At 34.5% G+C, this 18,636-nt stretch overlaps 1 protein-coding gene across 1 annotated transcript in view; it reads left to right on the top strand.

The window, feature by feature from the left end:
* The first annotated feature begins 7,036 nt into the window (after window positions 1-7,036).
* LOC113239519 (Bardet-Biedl syndrome 5 protein homolog) overlaps window positions 7,037-18,636 on the top strand; it is a 12,758-nt gene continuing 1,158 nt past the window's right edge. The window contains exons 1-5 of the mRNA XM_026476558.1: window positions 7,037-7,138; window positions 7,808-7,956; window positions 16,114-16,291; window positions 17,063-17,153; window positions 18,413-18,559. Of these exons, the coding sequence (XP_026332343.1) occupies window positions 7,074-7,138; window positions 7,808-7,956; window positions 16,114-16,291; window positions 17,063-17,153; window positions 18,413-18,559 (630 nt within the window). The 5' untranslated portion in view covers window positions 7,037-7,073. The remainder of the gene's footprint in view (window positions 7,139-7,807; window positions 7,957-16,113; window positions 16,292-17,062; window positions 17,154-18,412; window positions 18,560-18,636) is intronic.

Raw genomic sequence — 18,636 nt, 5'->3', positions numbered from 1 at the left:
CAAAATATATATTAAATATTGGTCGTGTTTCTTTATTTTATTTAGTCGTAAAAAAGTATTGTGTGCAATCGTTACGTAATTAGGTCTTTAAATCTGGTACCTATTACGGTACTCGACTTTAACAATCCTCATTATGCAACGATTACATTAAATAGGTACTATTACATAGTAAACGGCTGATTCAAATACAACGAAAGTTTCAGTGTAAAACATGTAGTTATGTATTTATAACATAAATAAACTACTTAATATCAAAAGTATATTTTACCTATAGGAAATGAAACTATTTTTCCGGATTTAAATCGCGTATATTTGTTTTTTCAAACAAACTGACGTTTCGGGCCCTTTACATATTTATATAATAAATATAATAAATTAAACTTAATAAAAATTTATTCAATAAAATAATTTGTAAAACTTAATGTAGCGTAAATTGGAATGTTTTCTTTATATTGGAATGTTTTCTTTATATAATAAATTAAACTTAATAAAAATTCATTCAATAAAATAATTTGTAAAATTTAATGTAGCGTAAATTGGAATGTTTTCTTTGTAAAATTAAAAATAAAGTATTTAATTAATAACTATTGTAACTATAGTGAAAAAATAGGGTGGTTTGCATTAATATTAGACATAACTGGTTGAAGACTGTACCACCTCAGTCAACCGTGACCATGGGACCTGTAAAGGGCCCGAAACGTCGGTTTGTTTGAAAAAACAAATATACGCGATTTAAATCCGGAAAAATAGTTTCATTTCCTATGTGTAACAATCGCGAAAACCTAAGAACTCGATATATATTTTACCTATACTTTTTATAAAGAAAAACAAAAAACTTATAAAATATTTGAACACATTTATATACGAATTTAGAAATTACTGTTCAGAATAAATTTTCTTAGTTCTTGACTAATAGGTACTTCCAGATCAGGACAGACTTAACACTTTGGACTTGAATTTGTTGAATTTAAATCTTAAGTGTCAAGGTTGATGTACTCTTGATCCTGTACAAAATTATGTTCCATGTCGGTGAAGATATTCAACGAGCTCCCGCCCATTATTAACAACGAGGACTTTTCCTTGTTAATAATGGGCGTATTCATTGTTTGTAAATAAATTAAAATTACATCTAATTAATAAATGCGATTATAACTTAAATTAATACTTTGATGACAAATAAAAATAATAATAAATAAATACTAACGATATACTGTAATCTAATTAAATTCAAACTTCCAAGTGACAATTCTGCATATTATATGACGTATTTCTTATTATATGACCTATTTTTTACTTTATATTATTATTTGATAAATAACAATTTTAATTAATAATTGAAACCTCGGCCTACCTCTGCTCTTATTGTTATCCCTAATAAAGGGCTCATATGTGTAGCATTATTTTTATTTTAAGACATGTACCATATTGTAAGCTATAAATATATTAATATTGAATATGTTTTTGGTGGCACTTGGCAAGTTGACAAGTCCCATGTGCCTGTAATTTCACCAGCGCCCTTCAGAAAGACCTACAGTTATTTAGGTTACGTAAAGGACCAGTAAAAACATAGTCGAATTTGACATCCAAAATATTAAGGCGTATTAAGTAAGGGAACATTAAGTTTGATTACTCCTAACGATCCAATTACAATCATGAATATAATAACTACCAATTTAATTGCATTATCCTAATCATTGCGTATTAAGTCAAGCGAGGGAACGAAGAACAAATTATTCAATTAATCTGAGTAGAGGTACGCCGTACTTCGACTTGAGAAGTAATCTCTTCTTTTGATAAATCGACACCAAGTTCACCCATTACAAGACGGCTCCTAAAAAACTCCCCAGATGCACATTGGAAATGTTAAACTCAGCCATAACTGTAAGTTTACGAGTGGAGGGGATCGACAATCAGATAAAATTTAATTTGTACCGGTCGTTAGGTCCGAATTTCTAATCGTGATGAGCCGTGGTCATAACTTCTTACCGTTGAAATGGCTCTGCTCATTAGGTATTGATAAAAAAAATTATTTTCGCCAATATAAACAATAAACGAACACAGAAATGTACGAAATATATATAATACATACGAAACAGTATGAAAATCCGTAACGTCCGCTACTCTAAATTACTATTATCTATGTAAACAGGAAAAAGAAAAACTCATACAACCAACTGCCCAGTGTTCGTAATTCAGGCACACTTAAAAAAAAAGAATATGGTTTTAAAATAAAGTTAAAAACATTGACTTACTTAATTATATGGACGTCGGGTCCGCGCTAAAAAGTGTCCGAACTTATAGGGCGTTAAAATCGTATACAGAGCGTCATTCACGCTCTAGTCTTCGTTTGTTCGACTGACAGCGAAGCAAGCAAAATTAGACCGTACTGCGATGACATTACAATTTAAATTCAACGTTTTAGCTCTTTCATATTCCTTGATATGTCATTACGTTTAAATAGGTCGACTTGGGACATTTTTTTCGTGGTTTTTGTATTAGACCCGTCGTCCATTTATTTGTAAGTCAATGGTTAAAAACTTTAGTTTTTCGTTATTTTTGTATTTTCGTCGCGAAAATGAATTCTAATGAGAAGTACGATAATGATAAATAAAGTGCCTAATTATAACACATTCAACCATACTATATAATAATAACAATTTCCTTTAGCAATCTGTCATACACCTTCCTTCGTCCATACTCTTTAGTTTTTTATTATTTCCTCAAATTGTTTGAGAAAAGCACCATATAAGCCTCGGCGGGAACGGGGATTGCTTGACCGTATTAATACAAGGCCTCGTTAGTGCTCGTCCTAACTCAAACTCGTTCAGAAATCCCTTATTTCCCGACCTCTGCAATAAAGTACTATAAAGAAAATAATAATTGATAAAATTTTAACTGGCATTTTGTTATTCTTAATTACATAAGTACCTTTTATAACTTACGTAAGGCAATGGCCAACAATTGCTCGTTCATCGGTTGTTGTATATTTGGTGATTGCAACGTTCCGCCATATTTTTTTTTCCCACGGATGAAACAAGTCCAATCCCCGAACCCTATTTTAGCAGATGTTAACTAATAACTCACACGTTCATACACTCATAGCCCCGCACTAAAGAGACACTGTATCGCGGGTGCCCTAGACACATACGACATAGACAACAACAAATTACACCCAAACTCACGTGAGAAATAAATGTAAAAGAAACAAACCAGTACCTGGCAGACCAGGCATAGTAACTGTCCGGCCACGGCGGCGGTTAATAAAAATAAATAAACTGAAAGAATACTTTCCAATGAGAAACAATAGACGTAATCAAATAATTAAAAGAAATGTTGGATCTTTCTTTACTAGCTGGATAACTGACTTGGCTTGAACATTTCCCGCGTTTAGTGTTGACGGACGAAAATATTATACGAAAATGTCCAATATCGAGCATTGTCAGACGGCTGATTTGCAATATTGTATTTGCAAGAATTCTCGTAAACATTCTACACGATTTCTTACACAATGGTATCGTCTTACAGGATTTATCATCTATCAGGATTTAGCTCACGAGTACGAAGGCGGTTTGATAAATACGTGACTTTAAGGTTAAATAAAAACTTTTTTCCGAATTTATTTTTGTTCCTTAATTTAGAACTCCTTACTTTTTTAAACTTAGAGCGAAAATATAATGGAAAAAAAAAATAGAAAATAAAAAGATAAGTAAGGTATAAGAGTGAGATAGATATATTTTTGGAAATGAAGAAAATGGAGTTTCGAGTATTCCGTTTGTCATCTGCAATCAGAACATCAAAACTTATCGAATTATGATACGAACTTAGAATAATAACGCATAGAAACCTAGTCCGCACACGCTAAGTGAGGCAAATTGAAGCGCTCCCAAAGGACCTACACGAGCGGGCGGGCCTTCAGTGCTCAAGGTCAACTTGCACCGCGATCGGCTCTAGAATTTTAGCTAAAAATGACGAAATGTGCGGTAAATGAGTGTAAAAATACGTCAGATAAACATAAAATACATAGATACTAACATCACATTCCACGAGGAAGTAACGCGTTTCAACTTTATTTACGTATTTTTATATAAATATTCACTAAAACCGAAAATTAACCTACTACTAAAACTAGTCTACATGAATTTGATTCTTGCCTCACTTGTGACAGTTCGTTTGATATGAAACTATCATTATATGCGTTATTATTCTAAGGATACGAACGAATGCCACACCCCAAGTATTCACCAGATTTGGCCACATTTGACATTTTTTATCTGATTTTTACTAATTAGCATCAAATGAATCGAGATTTATTTTTCTGTTAAAAAAATATTTTGTTAGATTGAAGAAGTTGGGATATCGCGGTCACGGTTTATATAGGTAGTCAAAAGAAGATTACGTAGAAAAATAAACCATAATTTCATATAAAAATGTTTTTTTTTCTTCTCAAAGTCGTACCAAACCGGCCTCGTATATTCTTATCCGAAAAAGACAAAATACGGAAAATTAGCTTACATCTACGTTATAACACGGCATGAACAATTTTTCTGTTCATTTTAAAATGGCATTCGATAAAAACTTATTCCTCGAAGTTGCCTCATTACGCGATCAATTTATAACTAAGTTACTACGAATTAATTCAACAAAGATGACAAATCTGATAATGAAGAGATGGCGGTGAGCTTTTAAGATGTTTTCGTCAATTATAAATTATAAGCTTGTCTTGAGCACTTAACTGCTATTAAAGTGGTGACAGGTACCCTCATAACGAAGTTATACACGCCATTTGAAATGTTTAGAAGAAAAGTTGTAGAAAGCAGGGACTGAGAGGGCACTGACGAAAGATTATTGAAGTTTAGACGTTAATAATGAAATAGATGGAATTTAATTGTGATTTAATTGTGTCGCCTCTTTGTTTAACTGAATTATTGTTCGTTGCCTACGAACTTGCTGTTTCGGTAATAATTTTTTTCTTGTTAAAGTGGATTTTTGGTGTATGGAATCATGAAAAGTTGTGAATTAAAGTACATAGGTAAATATCGTTGAAATTAGTGCTATATTTTATACTTCGTCTTCTTCTTTTTCATTTCACTCTTGGCAGAGCGGTTGTGGTCATCACGGAGTATGTTTGTTAGGACGCGCTCCCATTATGTCGTGACTACAGGTAGTCGTGTAGTTTTCAATTTCAACTACCTTGTGGCCGAACGGTTAGCATGCTTGACTGCCACGCAGAGGTCTCTGGTTCTATTCCCGGGCCGGGAGAACTATTTGTAAGGCCTATATTTATTTAACTCGTGAGTTTAGGTGTAATTTGTGGTTGTCTATGTGCATGTCCATGACACCCGCGACACAGGGTTTCCCTAGTGCGGGGCTATGATGAGCGTATGCGTTATATTATTAAAAAAAATTAAAATGTCGTGAGTTGTATGTAAATGAAGTTGTTCAAGTACAACACGATTAACTGTCGTTCACGCCTATTTTGACGTTACGACGACAGACTGTCAAGACAATGGGAAGACCTAGAACGACAGTCGTCCGGCCATAAATAAAACGTTACGTAAAAATGTTCACGTCACGTTTTATTTGTCGTTGTCTGCACGTTCTGTGCATCAAACGAATCTGTCGTGCAAACGACAAGGCGGCTGCCGTGAACAGCGAGACACGACAGTCGTCACAACGATGAAAAAACGTCCATAACACAGTCAAGACAGACAGTCCGGATATGGGAACAGGCAAAAAGCGACAGTCGTCCAACGATAAATAAAGCGTTGCGACATAATGGGCCTCATATTCATCTATATATCTCGCAATCTATCCCGTATGTTAGTGGACTCTCTCATGCACTCAAGCAAAGGACCCAATGCAGGCTTCATTTGGTCGATCCATCGCTTGAATGACCTTCCGCGCAGTCTAGTGCCCTCTACCTTGCCCACTACAAGTGCCCTTATACTTTGTACCAGGGTTTTTGCTGATGCAGGTTTCTTACACATCAGTTGATGCTCATTGTTTGACCGCAACATCAACGAATGCTCATGCGGTTGCTGATTTTATGAATTTAAAACAACGCGAAACATGTACACAATCTATCTACATTAAAAATGAGCATTAATAGTTTTAAAGCAAAATATAAATCAACATTATTTCGACAACTTGCTGCAGACGACAGAACTTGAAGCATGCTTACTGTAAAACTCCGAAAATAGTAGAATACTTTTGACACAAATCCTTAAGATAAATAACCATTGAAATAATAAAACACATAACGCTCACGCACACGTACACACAATGTCGAACTACATAAACTTTTACTTGTATTTCTTTTCCTTTTTTTTAGACATTAATTATTATTATGCCAATAACTATATAATCTTACGTGCATTTGTTATTTGGGATATAGTTACGAGCTAGTATATAAGAAACAGATATCAAATTAGAGCCATCGTAGTAATGACTACCGCTCAACACCATAAGGGAGTAGGCAAAAGCTGAAGACGTCACGGTAATATCGCCGTTTCAGCATAAGCTGAGCATACATCTTTTGTCTCAACTTACTTTTACTGTTTTGACTTCTTTGCTATGTATACATATTTTTTTTAAGTTATTCTGAGACAATAAACGATTTCTTTATTTAAAAAGCTTTCTATTTCCTATGGTGTTCTAATAAAATATTCTTTCAATAATTTATTACACCATAATATAACTTTTTTTAATAAAAATCTACCTCAATAGTTCGTGGAATCACATCTATTCGCCAAGTTTTTTTGAAATCGGTTCCCGTAAAGTGAGCAAAGCCCGATTCATCAACCTTCGAATTCAAAATGGGACCAATACTCAGGTCATTCCAACAAAAAAAGAATTTCACAATTGCCGAAGTAATCGGGTAAGATACACACAAAAAAATCCTCCTTCTTTTGTGAAATCTTATTGATTTCAAAAAATCTTTCTAATGATTGTAGTAAGAAGAATGGTAACGTACGTAACGCATGCGCGCGTTTCAATTGTAACCACTACGCATGGTTTCCATAGAGACAGTGGCCCAACAAAACTTACACAGTTTACAGGTACTCGCAAAAACAATGCCCAAAGCAAAAACTGGAGCAGTATGGGAGGACCGGGAAGTGCTTTTCGACCTGCCTTTTTCGTAAGAAACATTTAATTTGCATAATGCCTTGAATAAATCTTTGGAGCTACCGTTCCACCAAAGAGCACTGATAGATAACAGAGCTAGAGGACAATATATTAGTGGACGGAGCGCAATGGTTCCAAGCTGCGAGATTTGTACTATAGTTTTAAGAGTCGAAAGTACCTCACCTCGAATTAAAATTTTTACCGTACTAATAAGGTACATTTTGCATAGGTCGAGCGGCAGTGGTACTGGCTTTATTTCAAAATTTTTTTTTACAATCGCAATTAAAACCATTAGAAAAATGTATATAGTAGCATACGCGTTCTATTATCGATATAGTACCTATTGAAAACAGCGGTTTTATTGTGAAATTTCGAAGTAAATGTGTGTTTTTTCTGTCGCGAAAATTTTTTGGAATTGTGTTTTCATACCGTACAACAATCAGTGTATATCATCAATTTTACTATATACTTTTTCGAAAGTGATTGATTCAACATTTTCGCTGTTATACGGCATCAACCAAAGCTATTTAAGATAGTATACACACTCTTGAGAGTAATTATTTCACAAAACGACCAGGCAATGCTGTTATATCCTTGCCCTGCATAATGTATCTTGTCCTCTAGTACTTTACATTCCCGTAAAACTGTATATACAATAAAATGGACAATTTCACTTTCTTAGATATTTGAGACTGAGACCAAGTGAAAAAATTTTCGACCGAATAGAGCCTATCGAAGACACCAAAGGCAATAGCGGTACGAAAGGACGGATGGTTATCACCAATCTAAGAATTATTTGGCACTCTCTGTCATCACCACGGATTAATTTGTGTGAGTAGAAATGTGAATGCTATTAGCCTGTAATAACAAAGGCCGATCAGGCCGTCTGGCATTGCTACGTAATGCAATATTTGCTGGAATTATCTCTACGTGAACGATCCATGACAGGCGGGCATTAATGGATAAGCTGGGTAAATGGCCGACGCGTATTCGTGCTCGAGACGCCTAAAGAGGAGAATATAGTGTCGTCGATGACAACAGTTCGAAACTTGTAAATGAACCAAAATTGGTGAAAATTTCCCCTTTTTCCCAAACAACCTTATGAAAAAGGTATATATTTAAATGATTATTTTAAATTTGCTAAAGCAGCAGACATAAAATCTAAATAGTCGTCTTTTTTAACGATTGATCCCTTTTCTCCGAGACACAAAATAAATTCAATCAATGTATATTTTAATCTAATCTGTTTTGTATAAATTAACTTGGTTAGTTTCATGTTGAGCCTCAAAACTAAAACAAATGAGCATTAAAAACTTGAAACCATGTTCGGAAATGAAAACAAATTTGCTTCTTCTGCTTTTTTTGCTTCTTTTACTTACCTACTGGAAAGGAGGGCGCAACATGGGCGCAACCAACCTTTGCCCCATATGAAAAAAGAAGATCAAATATTATTTTTTACTATCAAATCATTGACTTACAAATAAATGGACGACGGGTCTAATACAAAAACCACGAAAAAAATGTCCCAAGTCAACCTATTTAAACGTAGTGACATGTAAAGGAATATAAAAAAGCTTTTAAATTGTAATGTCATCGCAGTACTGTCTAATTTTGCTTGCTTCGCTGTCAGTCAAACAAACGAAGACTAAAGCGTGAATGACGATCTGTATACGATTTTAACGCCCTATAAGTTCGGACACTATTTAGCGCGGACCCGACGTCCAAATAATTGTAAGTCAATGTATCAAATATTAATTTAGTACCTATGCCTGAACACAATGATAGTGTAACCTTGAATACAGTTCATTGAAATTTTATCCGTAGATTAACTAATATAGAAGGAACTGTTAATATACAGGGTGTAAATTACGACGGGGCAGCAAGGCCAATCACCTTAATCGTTATAGTTACCGGAAAACGGTTCCAGAAGACTATTCATGAATTTTGTGAAGATATTTTGATTGGTATTCACAGATTTTGAAAAAATGGTATAGTCAGCAAGATAAAAGACAATTTTTCAAAACTTTTTTTTATGCCATTGAATCCGGTCTCTGTTAAGGATCAATAATCTCTGTGGGACCAATTGAGGTACTCGAAATGTCAGAAATCGCAAAAAACTTTTTATCAAACTTTTTGTAGGGACATATTTAGTAGTTAGTTATTCTAGGTTAAGGAAACTAACAAAATTGACAACCTATTATGTATTTCAAAATAAAAACAATAACAAAAAGCAAAATAACATAAAAAATGTATGATAGTAAGTGCTCGAATTGATTGCCGCCTTGGCGGATGCATCGATTCGTTCTCTTCCGCAAAGAGCAAGTGGCGGCTGAAATTTTACTCGGATGGATTCCATTGAAAGTTGCTGCAAGTGCGTCTTTCAATTCTTGAGCACTGTTGTATTTTTCTATAAATTTCATTTATCTAATACATAATATGTTGTCAATTTGTTAGTTTCCTTAACTACCTAGAATACCTGATTACTAAATATGTCCCTACAAAATGTATGGTAAAAAGTTTTTTGCGATTTCTGACATTTCCAGTACTCTTACCTCAGTTGGTCCCATAGAGACTATTGATCCTTAATAGGGACCGGAACGAATGGCATAAAAAAAGTTTTATACAAATTGCCTTTTATCTTGCTGACTGTATCATTTTTTCAAAATCTGTGAATGTCAATAAAAATATCTTCAAAATTCATGGATAGTCTTCTAGAATCGTTTTCCTGTAACTACAACGATTAAGGTGGCTGGCCTTACTGCCCCGTCTCAAATGTACACCAAACATAAAAAAATGTCGTTTATTTAAGAAAGTGCATATTAATTAGATCAATTATATCTTTGACGATCAAATAATATTATCCCTTTAAAAATCAACTGTGTACGTCGGCAACGATTTTATATCAGATTTAAGTACAAAGCGCCGGCGCGATATTTTGAAAAACATTTGCTATAGGAGTACCTATAATAAGCTAAACTCATGTCCTTAGTAGCGCCAGTGGCATGATGCATTAATGCCTATTTTACAAATTGATATTACCTTGGTCTTAGTAATACAGATAAGAATATAAAATTGTTTAGGGTTATTTGTGTCCTTTATTTTTATTTATTTATATACTCACACCTTTAGATTCCCATCGGGGTAAGCAGAGACTATCGATTGCCACTTAGCACGATCCTTACAAACCTCTCTTGCTTCGCTAACATTCATCAATCTTTTCATAAATGCCTTCTTATTCTTTTCACCACGAACTCCAGCCTTTTAAAGAACAATCTCAATTTGATCAGAGTACTTTTTTCTTTGGCCGTCCTCTTCCAATGATTCCTTCTACGTTAGGTCTATATATTTCTTTCGTTAATCTACCTTCATTCATCCGCTCCATGTGCCAAAACCAACTCAGCATACCCTTTTCAAACCACATTTTTCACGGACCACAGCATTCCTCACTCTGTCACACAACCGCACACCACATATTCCTGTGAGAGGTTTCATTTCAACTGCATTCTCTCTACTCTCATGCTTCTTCTGCCACATTCCAACACTCACTCCCATACATTAGCGTTGGAACCAACACATCATTATGTGCTGCCATTCGTGCTTTCTCAGATGTAGACTGGCTGCACGTCATTCCCTTTATGGCCCCATTCACCGCATTTCCCTATTTTACTCTTCTATCAACTTCTTTCTCATCTTATTTTTAACTATAAAACCACTGCGTTAAAATACTTCACCACAATTCTGGCCGAGCCCCTATTCAATTTCTGTTTAAGGAAGTATGATGACCCAAAATGTTTCGACTTATTACATCGTGAATAAAACACCGAGCTGTCTATTAGTTACAATAATCACGTGACAACATTGGGTCGGTGAACGGTTTGTCGGCTTCGCGCGACAGTTACGCCTTACATTTTTAAAACACTATCTTCTTGATGAAATAGGTATTTTTCTAGAATAGTTCTAGACTTAAAGGCAGAAATCCTCAATTTAACAAGCGTGACAAATTTCAAATTGCTTTACTTAACATTCGCTGTGTCAAAAAAAAGCCATAAACATGCATAGATGTTAGTCAATACTTCCACAGTTGAAGGGGTTTCGGTTTTGTACAGGAATAGCTCGATAAAACAACGCCTCATTATTTCACACTGATATCTAGCGTCGTAATGGTGGGAGCGGGCGGACCTTTCTTTAATAAACGTCGCAATTTCATAACTCTACTTTGTCACAACTTAATAAGGGTCATTTTGTCGAAATAAACACCACCTGATACTTTTAAAAGCAAAAACTCCATACTTATGTTGGAAATCATTTTATACAAAGAAAGCGTACAACTAACACTCCATGATTAAAGGTCAGGGTTTCCATTATGCCACAAAGCAAAGACAAGATGTCGTTGCGGGCTGCAACACTCAACTTGATAACGAACAATATCGATTTTGTTCCCATCCCACCTCTATTACCGATATTACTCATCCCTGACTCTATGAATACAATCAACATGAATTCTCTTGAACCTTTTATTCTTTGAAAGGCATCTTGTCAAAACGTCGGTTTCCCAAAGAAAGCAAATTCTCGTAAAGTCAAAGTAGACTAAAATTTGAAATATGAATAACTACACTCTACTACAGTCTATGGTATATTTAGGTTGCTAGGCAACCAATTGACTTACAAATAAATGGACGACTGGTCTAATACAAAAATCACGAAATAAATGTCCCAAGTCAACCTATTTTAAACGTAGTGACATATAAAGGAATATGAAAAAGCTAAAACGTTGAATTTAAATTGTAATGTCATCGCAGTACCGTCTAATTTTGCTTGCTTCGCTGTCAGTCGAACAAACGAAGACTAAAGCGTGAATGACGCTCTGTATACGATTTTAACGCCCTATAAGTTCGGACACTTTTTAGCGCAGACCCGACATCCATATAATTGTAAGTCAATGTAGGCAACGTTTTGTTGTATCACACAAAAAAAAACAACTACATAAAATTAATCCTTTATAAAATGGAGTTAAGTAAACAAACGTTGCCCTTTTTAATAAATGTAAACATGAAAACAAATTTAATTATATTCACAATGTCGATACTTAAGACATTACTTAAGACATTACTTAAGATGTTTGCGTAGTTACAAAAATAAAAGCAAATGATAAAAAAATATATTAAAGGTAGGTACAGAATCGAGTTTTTAAGTTTTCGCGATTGTTACACATAGGAAATTAAACTATTTTTCCGGATTTAAATCGCGTATATTTGTTTTTCAAACAAACCAACGTTTCGGGCCCTTTCCAGGTGCCATGGTCATGCGTAACTAGGTTAGTTTCCATTTATTCTATAGAACGTGGCATCATCATTTGACTCATGATCACGGTTGAGCCATGGGATCTGTAAAGGGCCAGAATCGTTCGTTTATTGGAAAAAACAAATATAAGCGATTTAAATCCGGAAAAATAGTTTCATTTCATATAGGTACAGAAATTAAATTATTTACCAAGTCACTATGTTGTTTATATTTTTAGTTTGCAATAACTCTGGCAAATGGCGAATTTGCTATCACAATACGCCGTGAAAATGTTGCTGCTTGCCAAAAATAACACTTTACGCACCAGATAGGCATTTTTTACGCCATCGTCCCAATGAAAATTTTATTAAGTGTTATTAAGATATGCCGCTACTCCAGAAAGCCGTCGACGTACCACCGTTTTTAATAATGTCAGGAATAGGAATAATCAAAGGTTGACCGGTATTTTAGTATTGATCCCTTTTGTACCAGACTTCTAAAGCATTTGTAGTTCTGTAATACTCACCGTAACAACGGAATATCTCTGCTGTAATATTGCTTACCCGCCGAGTTATAAATAATATTGGAAACTCCCAAATGCTTTGATATTTAAGGCTTTCTTCTGGACGGACAGATAGGTACGGGTAATCAAATTTGGTGGTGAAACGATTGTTTTGTATTGTCAAGCAATGGCACGATATTGATTGGAATCTCATAGAATACTTAGTTCTTTTTTGCTTTTGTTAACTGCAACAACATGTATGTTCCTGCATTTCCGAGGTAAAAGGTTTACTGACAGGATAATCCAATTCAATTTAGGATTTAGTATAAACATTCTATTTAGTTATTAATCGACTTCACATAAAGGAAAAATTCTCTATTCGAGTGTATTCTTTTCTGTGTGTATGTTACGCGATTTTGGAACCGATTTTGATGATTCTTTTTTTTTGTCGGAAAGTGGGCACCTCATTATTTGTCCCTTAGAATAATAACGTATAGAATGATACTTTCATTTCAAACGAACTGTCACAAGTGAGGCAAAAATCAAATTCATGTAGGCTAGTTTTAGTAGTAGGTTAATATTCGGTTTTAGTGAATATTTATATAAAAATACAAGTTGAAACGCGTTACTTCGATGTGGAATGTGATGTTAGTATCTATTTTATGTTTGTCTGACGTATTTTTACACTCATTTACCGCACATTTCGTCATTTTTAGCTAAAATTCTTGAGCTGTTCGCGGTGCAAGTTGACCTTGAGCACTGAAGGCCCGCCCGCTCGTGTAGGCCCTTTTGGCGCGCTTCAATTTACCTCACTTAGCGTATGCGGACTAGGTTTCTATGCGTTATTATTCTAAGATTGGTCCTATTTAAATTTGAAAAAAATATTCCACCTCTAAGCGTAGCAAAGTAGAGGATGAATCCGGTTTCGCGCACAATAAGACTTAGCAAATAGATGTCATTCCACCAAAATTTTTAGCTTGTATTTTCCTCTATTCCACTAAGTTTAACTATAATTTCAATCAGTAATTGAACTTCGACACACGCTACTCCAGCAATATGTTACGTCGTACGTTTACTCAGGTATTACGCTGAGAACATAATTATTACTTCGACATTACTCAGACACTACGCTACGTTGCGTCGCAACACAGACGAGATGTTTCTTAAAAAAATCTTTGTACTCGCATAAGAAAAATCATCATTACAAACCCATGTAGGAAGTGGTTTCTTATTATATATCGATCAATATAACAAAAAAAATCATATAATCCAAAAATTATTTTATTAGTTATGTGTATAAAGTGTAACAAAAAATTATTAAATTAAAATATTAGAAAATATAGTATTTCATGTATGTAAATACATGAAAATATATATTTTTTTATCGAGGGTCTAAAACAAGTCAATTTTGTCGAAAGCGCCATTTCAAAAAAAATTATGGTGAGCACGTTTGCAGCTTTAACGACTATTTCAAAATAGTTACGTAATATAGAACAGTAATTTAAGTGTATTAGAATGAGCAAATGTATAAAAAAAAATATTGTGCAGGTTTCGACGAAACACAAATTTTGAATTTTGATTTGTGAATGGAGATAAAAGTCAAAAGGGCATGTTAAATCCATGAGAAAAATAATGAATAGATTTTTTTTTTAAAAGAAAAAGAATTACGTGCGTACAAAAGACTACTCCGCTGTGGTAGAGAGTCAATATTCTGCCTAGTCTATTCTAAGTTTTCTAAGGGCGCCTACAAATTAGACGCTTATAGAAGCACCGCAGCGACACCACAGTGGCGCTGCCAACGCGCCACTACTTTTTTAATAATAATAACGCACACACTCAACATAGCCCCGCACTAGGGAAACCCTGTGTCGCGGGTGCCATGGACACACACATAGACAACCACAAATTACACCCAAACTCACGAGAGAAATAAATGTAGGCCATACAAATATTTCTCCCGGCCTGGGAATCGAACCCGGGGACCTCTGCGTGGCAGTCCGGTATGGTAACCGTTCGGCCACGGAGGAAGTTAAAAGTACTAATTTTCACACAATGTTAAAAAGCGCAGTTAAAGCGCCACTGTCGTGACACGCATGCGCTACTTTTGCAGTTACAATCAATGAACTAAAAATTAATGACGCGCTACAGACGCCACAGTCGCTCCATTGCAACTGTAGCGCTTCTATAATAGAAGCGACTAATTTGAAGGCGCCCTTTTAAAACTTAGAATAGACTAGGCGTAATATTGAGTCTATACCAAAACGCATCTGTAGTCATATTTAAGCACGTAAATCTTGTTCTTTTTTCAAAATTGACTATTGAATATGTTTCTTATAGATTTAACATGTTGACTTTAACAAATCGAAATTCAAAATTAGCTCTTCGTCACAACCTGCACAATTAGATTTTTCTTATACGAGTTTCAAACTTCATGCGTATATCGGTTAGAACTAAACGAAACATTCTCGATCAGTAATTGTTTTATCTATATTATTAATTGTATAAATTAAAAGAAACATGCTTCCCGGTATTGCTTGCGAAATAACTCTTGTGAACATTTTCATCTAAACATCGACAAAGACTGTAACATTGGCCTGCTGGTGGAGACAGGTAATTCCATACTTTGAACGAGGCATAATTAAAAGCAATCCCGGGCGGCAGCCAATGACATGTTCGTCTTTTTAATCAAGTAGTGGGGTAGGGGTGGTAGTGGGGTACCCACACATCTTTAAGAACATTCTTCGTGAAAATAAAGTTTATTCTATCTTACGACGCCATTGGTATTGTATACTGTTTCTAGCTAAGAACACAAAAATTGATCTTGTAACAAATTGTTGAGAAATTGCCGTTTTGAGAAGTTGCCCTTCAGAGAATAAAGAAATAAATATCCAGCTTTTCACTTCGACTGAGAAATTAAAACAATAATACATTTTTTAAAACAAATTACAAAGACCACTTTCGCGCCATTGGAGATTTTCATTTTTTTTTTCTTAATTCATATTCGTATTCAGGACACAAAGGCAAAAAGAATTTAGGTTTTTTATCACGCCGCGATTCTTAATGAAAGTCTTCTGTAGGTCCAGTTAATTTTTTGTTATGAGTCGTGTCAATGGCTGTTTTTTATTTTTCTAGTGCTAAAGAGTAAAAATAAATTATCCTGTAAAAAGGCGAAGTTATTTTTAAAGTTGTGATTGTTCATTATACAGCCATCGGCCTCAACTGCGTGGTGTCAACAAGCACGAAAGTAGTCAATTCTGGTCTGCGAGGTACTACACAAGCTTTATACGTACTGGCTGCTTACAAGATCAACCGCTATGAATTCATTTTCACAAACCTGGCACCGAACTGCGTCAGGCATTATATGTCTGTCGTTGGCGTACATAAGTAAGTTGCGATTTTTTAGAAAACCACTTTTAAAATTTTCTTCTAATTTCAACGTCAGTATACTTCACATTACGACCACAGAAACTATAAAAAATTAAACTTTAAAAACTTTAAGATAAAATACGCTGACGTTGAAATTGGGAGAAGATTAATAATAAAATTACTGGAAACAAAATACATTTAAAAGATATTTAAATAACAAAATTAAACTTTTATCAACAGGACAAATTGGTACGATTTTCAGAAATATGGCAAATTTTAATTTAACAACATTTATAGGTACAACTCTAGACTGAAAACTCATTCACAGAACTAGTGGGAGAGAAAATTCTCAGTAGTTCTCTGAAGAAAACTGTCTATTTATCAACAGGACAAATGGGAAGAAAACCCTTCGGACTGTTGGTTCGACTAGCTAGAGGGTCCAGTACGATTTTGAAGTAGGTATTGATGTCCCCACTTAGATGGTGGAACCAACGTTCTTAAAGAGTACCAATAGTGCTGTCAAGAGAACTGTACAACAGAACTAGTGGGAATAATGGAAACTAACGGCCTTATACTACACAATACTTATTGAGGATTTTTTTAAATAAAACGCAGATTTTTTTACAGCTTATATTCATTTATTTTCCTTATTTGAAAGGTAATTATTGTAATAATTAAGTATGTGTGTATGTATTCTACTATTAAAATACGGGTACGAGGGTACGGTGCAGGTCGCCAGCAACACTCAAAGGCTAAACCAACACTTTTGAACATTCTCATTTTTTCTAGAGCGTACGCGGGTTCAAGAATGTACAGAGATTTGAAGCTTAGAGGAGCTATAATTAACAACAAGCAGTTACAAATGTTACCACTTGAAAAGGTACGAAGTGGTGGGTGGGTAGGTTCGAAGTGAAACAGAGCAAATTACTAACAGAGATAAATAGATTTTTCTCTCACACGCTTCGCACTTTTCGTGCTGCACTACACTTTCAGTTATGTACGTAATTGTCTATGCACTAAACTACGCTTTACTTGTTTGTGTGTCGTATGGTGACTGCAAAGTAACAAAGTGTGCGTAGTAGATAGTAGTAGTCGAGCAGAACTGGTTTTATAGTTTTGGCGTAAGTAAGCGAAAAGTGATTGAAATAAATAAAAATTAAAATAAATAAAAAACATAATATGTACGTACATATTTTCACGCATCCCGCTACTGTTATTTTTAACTACATTTCAAAAAAGGTATACATACTTACATTCGAAACTTCACACCCCTAAGCTTCTGTAATGTTACGAACTAAAAATTTTCATTATTAATACAAAGACGGAACAAACACAAAGATAAATTCCTTCAATCCAGCTTCCTTCAATCCTTCAATCCACCTCGCATCAAAACACCTCTTAAATCGAATAACTTTTTTCTTACTGTTTGATCTTTGTATTAATAATAATAACAAATTAGTGCAGTATTTTTAAAGAAAATAGGTGAGTATCATAGTATCGATTTCTTAGGTTTTCGCGATTGTTACACATAGGAAATGAAACTATTGTTCCGGATTTAAATCGCGTGTATTTATTTTTTCAAACAAACCAACGTTTCGATAAAGGGCCCGAAACGTTGGTTTGTTTGAAAAAACAAATATCATATCATAGTAGTAAAAGCATTACGATATTCAGTAAAATACGCATCATTTTTTTTATTTATTTGTTGTTGTTATCTTGAGTACGATGCGATCCTAGAAGCTGTATGATCGCATCATTTTGCTATACTGTGTACAGGTATTTCTCATAATCCACAGTTAACTTAAAAATTCGTTCCAAACTCTTGGGATCTATTCTGGACACGTATTATTCAAAATTCTTGTTTTCTTTATTTACAACTTTGTGTCCTATGACACAAAGTTTATTATAACAAAATTTGTTAACCTGTGTTAACAAATTTTGTTATCATCGCACATCTCTGTTTCTGAGGTTTTCTCAGCATATTTTCTTTATTTATTTACCAGCATTTAGCTTTGATAACACAATTTCGGTCCAAGCCGGTCACGGCCCCCTGAAAATCTAGAAATGTAGTAAGAATTTGTTCTGTATGTATATTGATACCACATATTGACTAGATAAATTATGTCTACTTCTTTTCAGATTTCTCTTCATGAACAAAGTATTTGGAACCTATCCAGTGAGTCGGGCCATCTCGGCACAATGATTGTCACTAACATTAGAATTGTTTGGTACGCTGACATAAACCATGGTTTCAATATTTCTATGCCATACATTACCATTGAAAGTGTGAGTCATTAGATTTTTTTACAAGTATCAGTATTTTGTTTTACTGGCGTCAATATTTTATTTTAATGGCATCAGTA

This window comes from Hyposmocoma kahamanoa, unplaced genomic scaffold (assembly GCF_003589595.1).
Source record: "Hyposmocoma kahamanoa isolate Upper Pololo Valley unplaced genomic scaffold, ASM358959v1 99879, whole genome shotgun sequence".
Taxonomy (NCBI): Eukaryota; Metazoa; Arthropoda; class Insecta; order Lepidoptera; family Cosmopterigidae; genus Hyposmocoma; species Hyposmocoma kahamanoa.
Note: the sequence above shows the minus strand (reverse complement) of the source record. Positions and strands in the feature narration are given on the sequence as shown.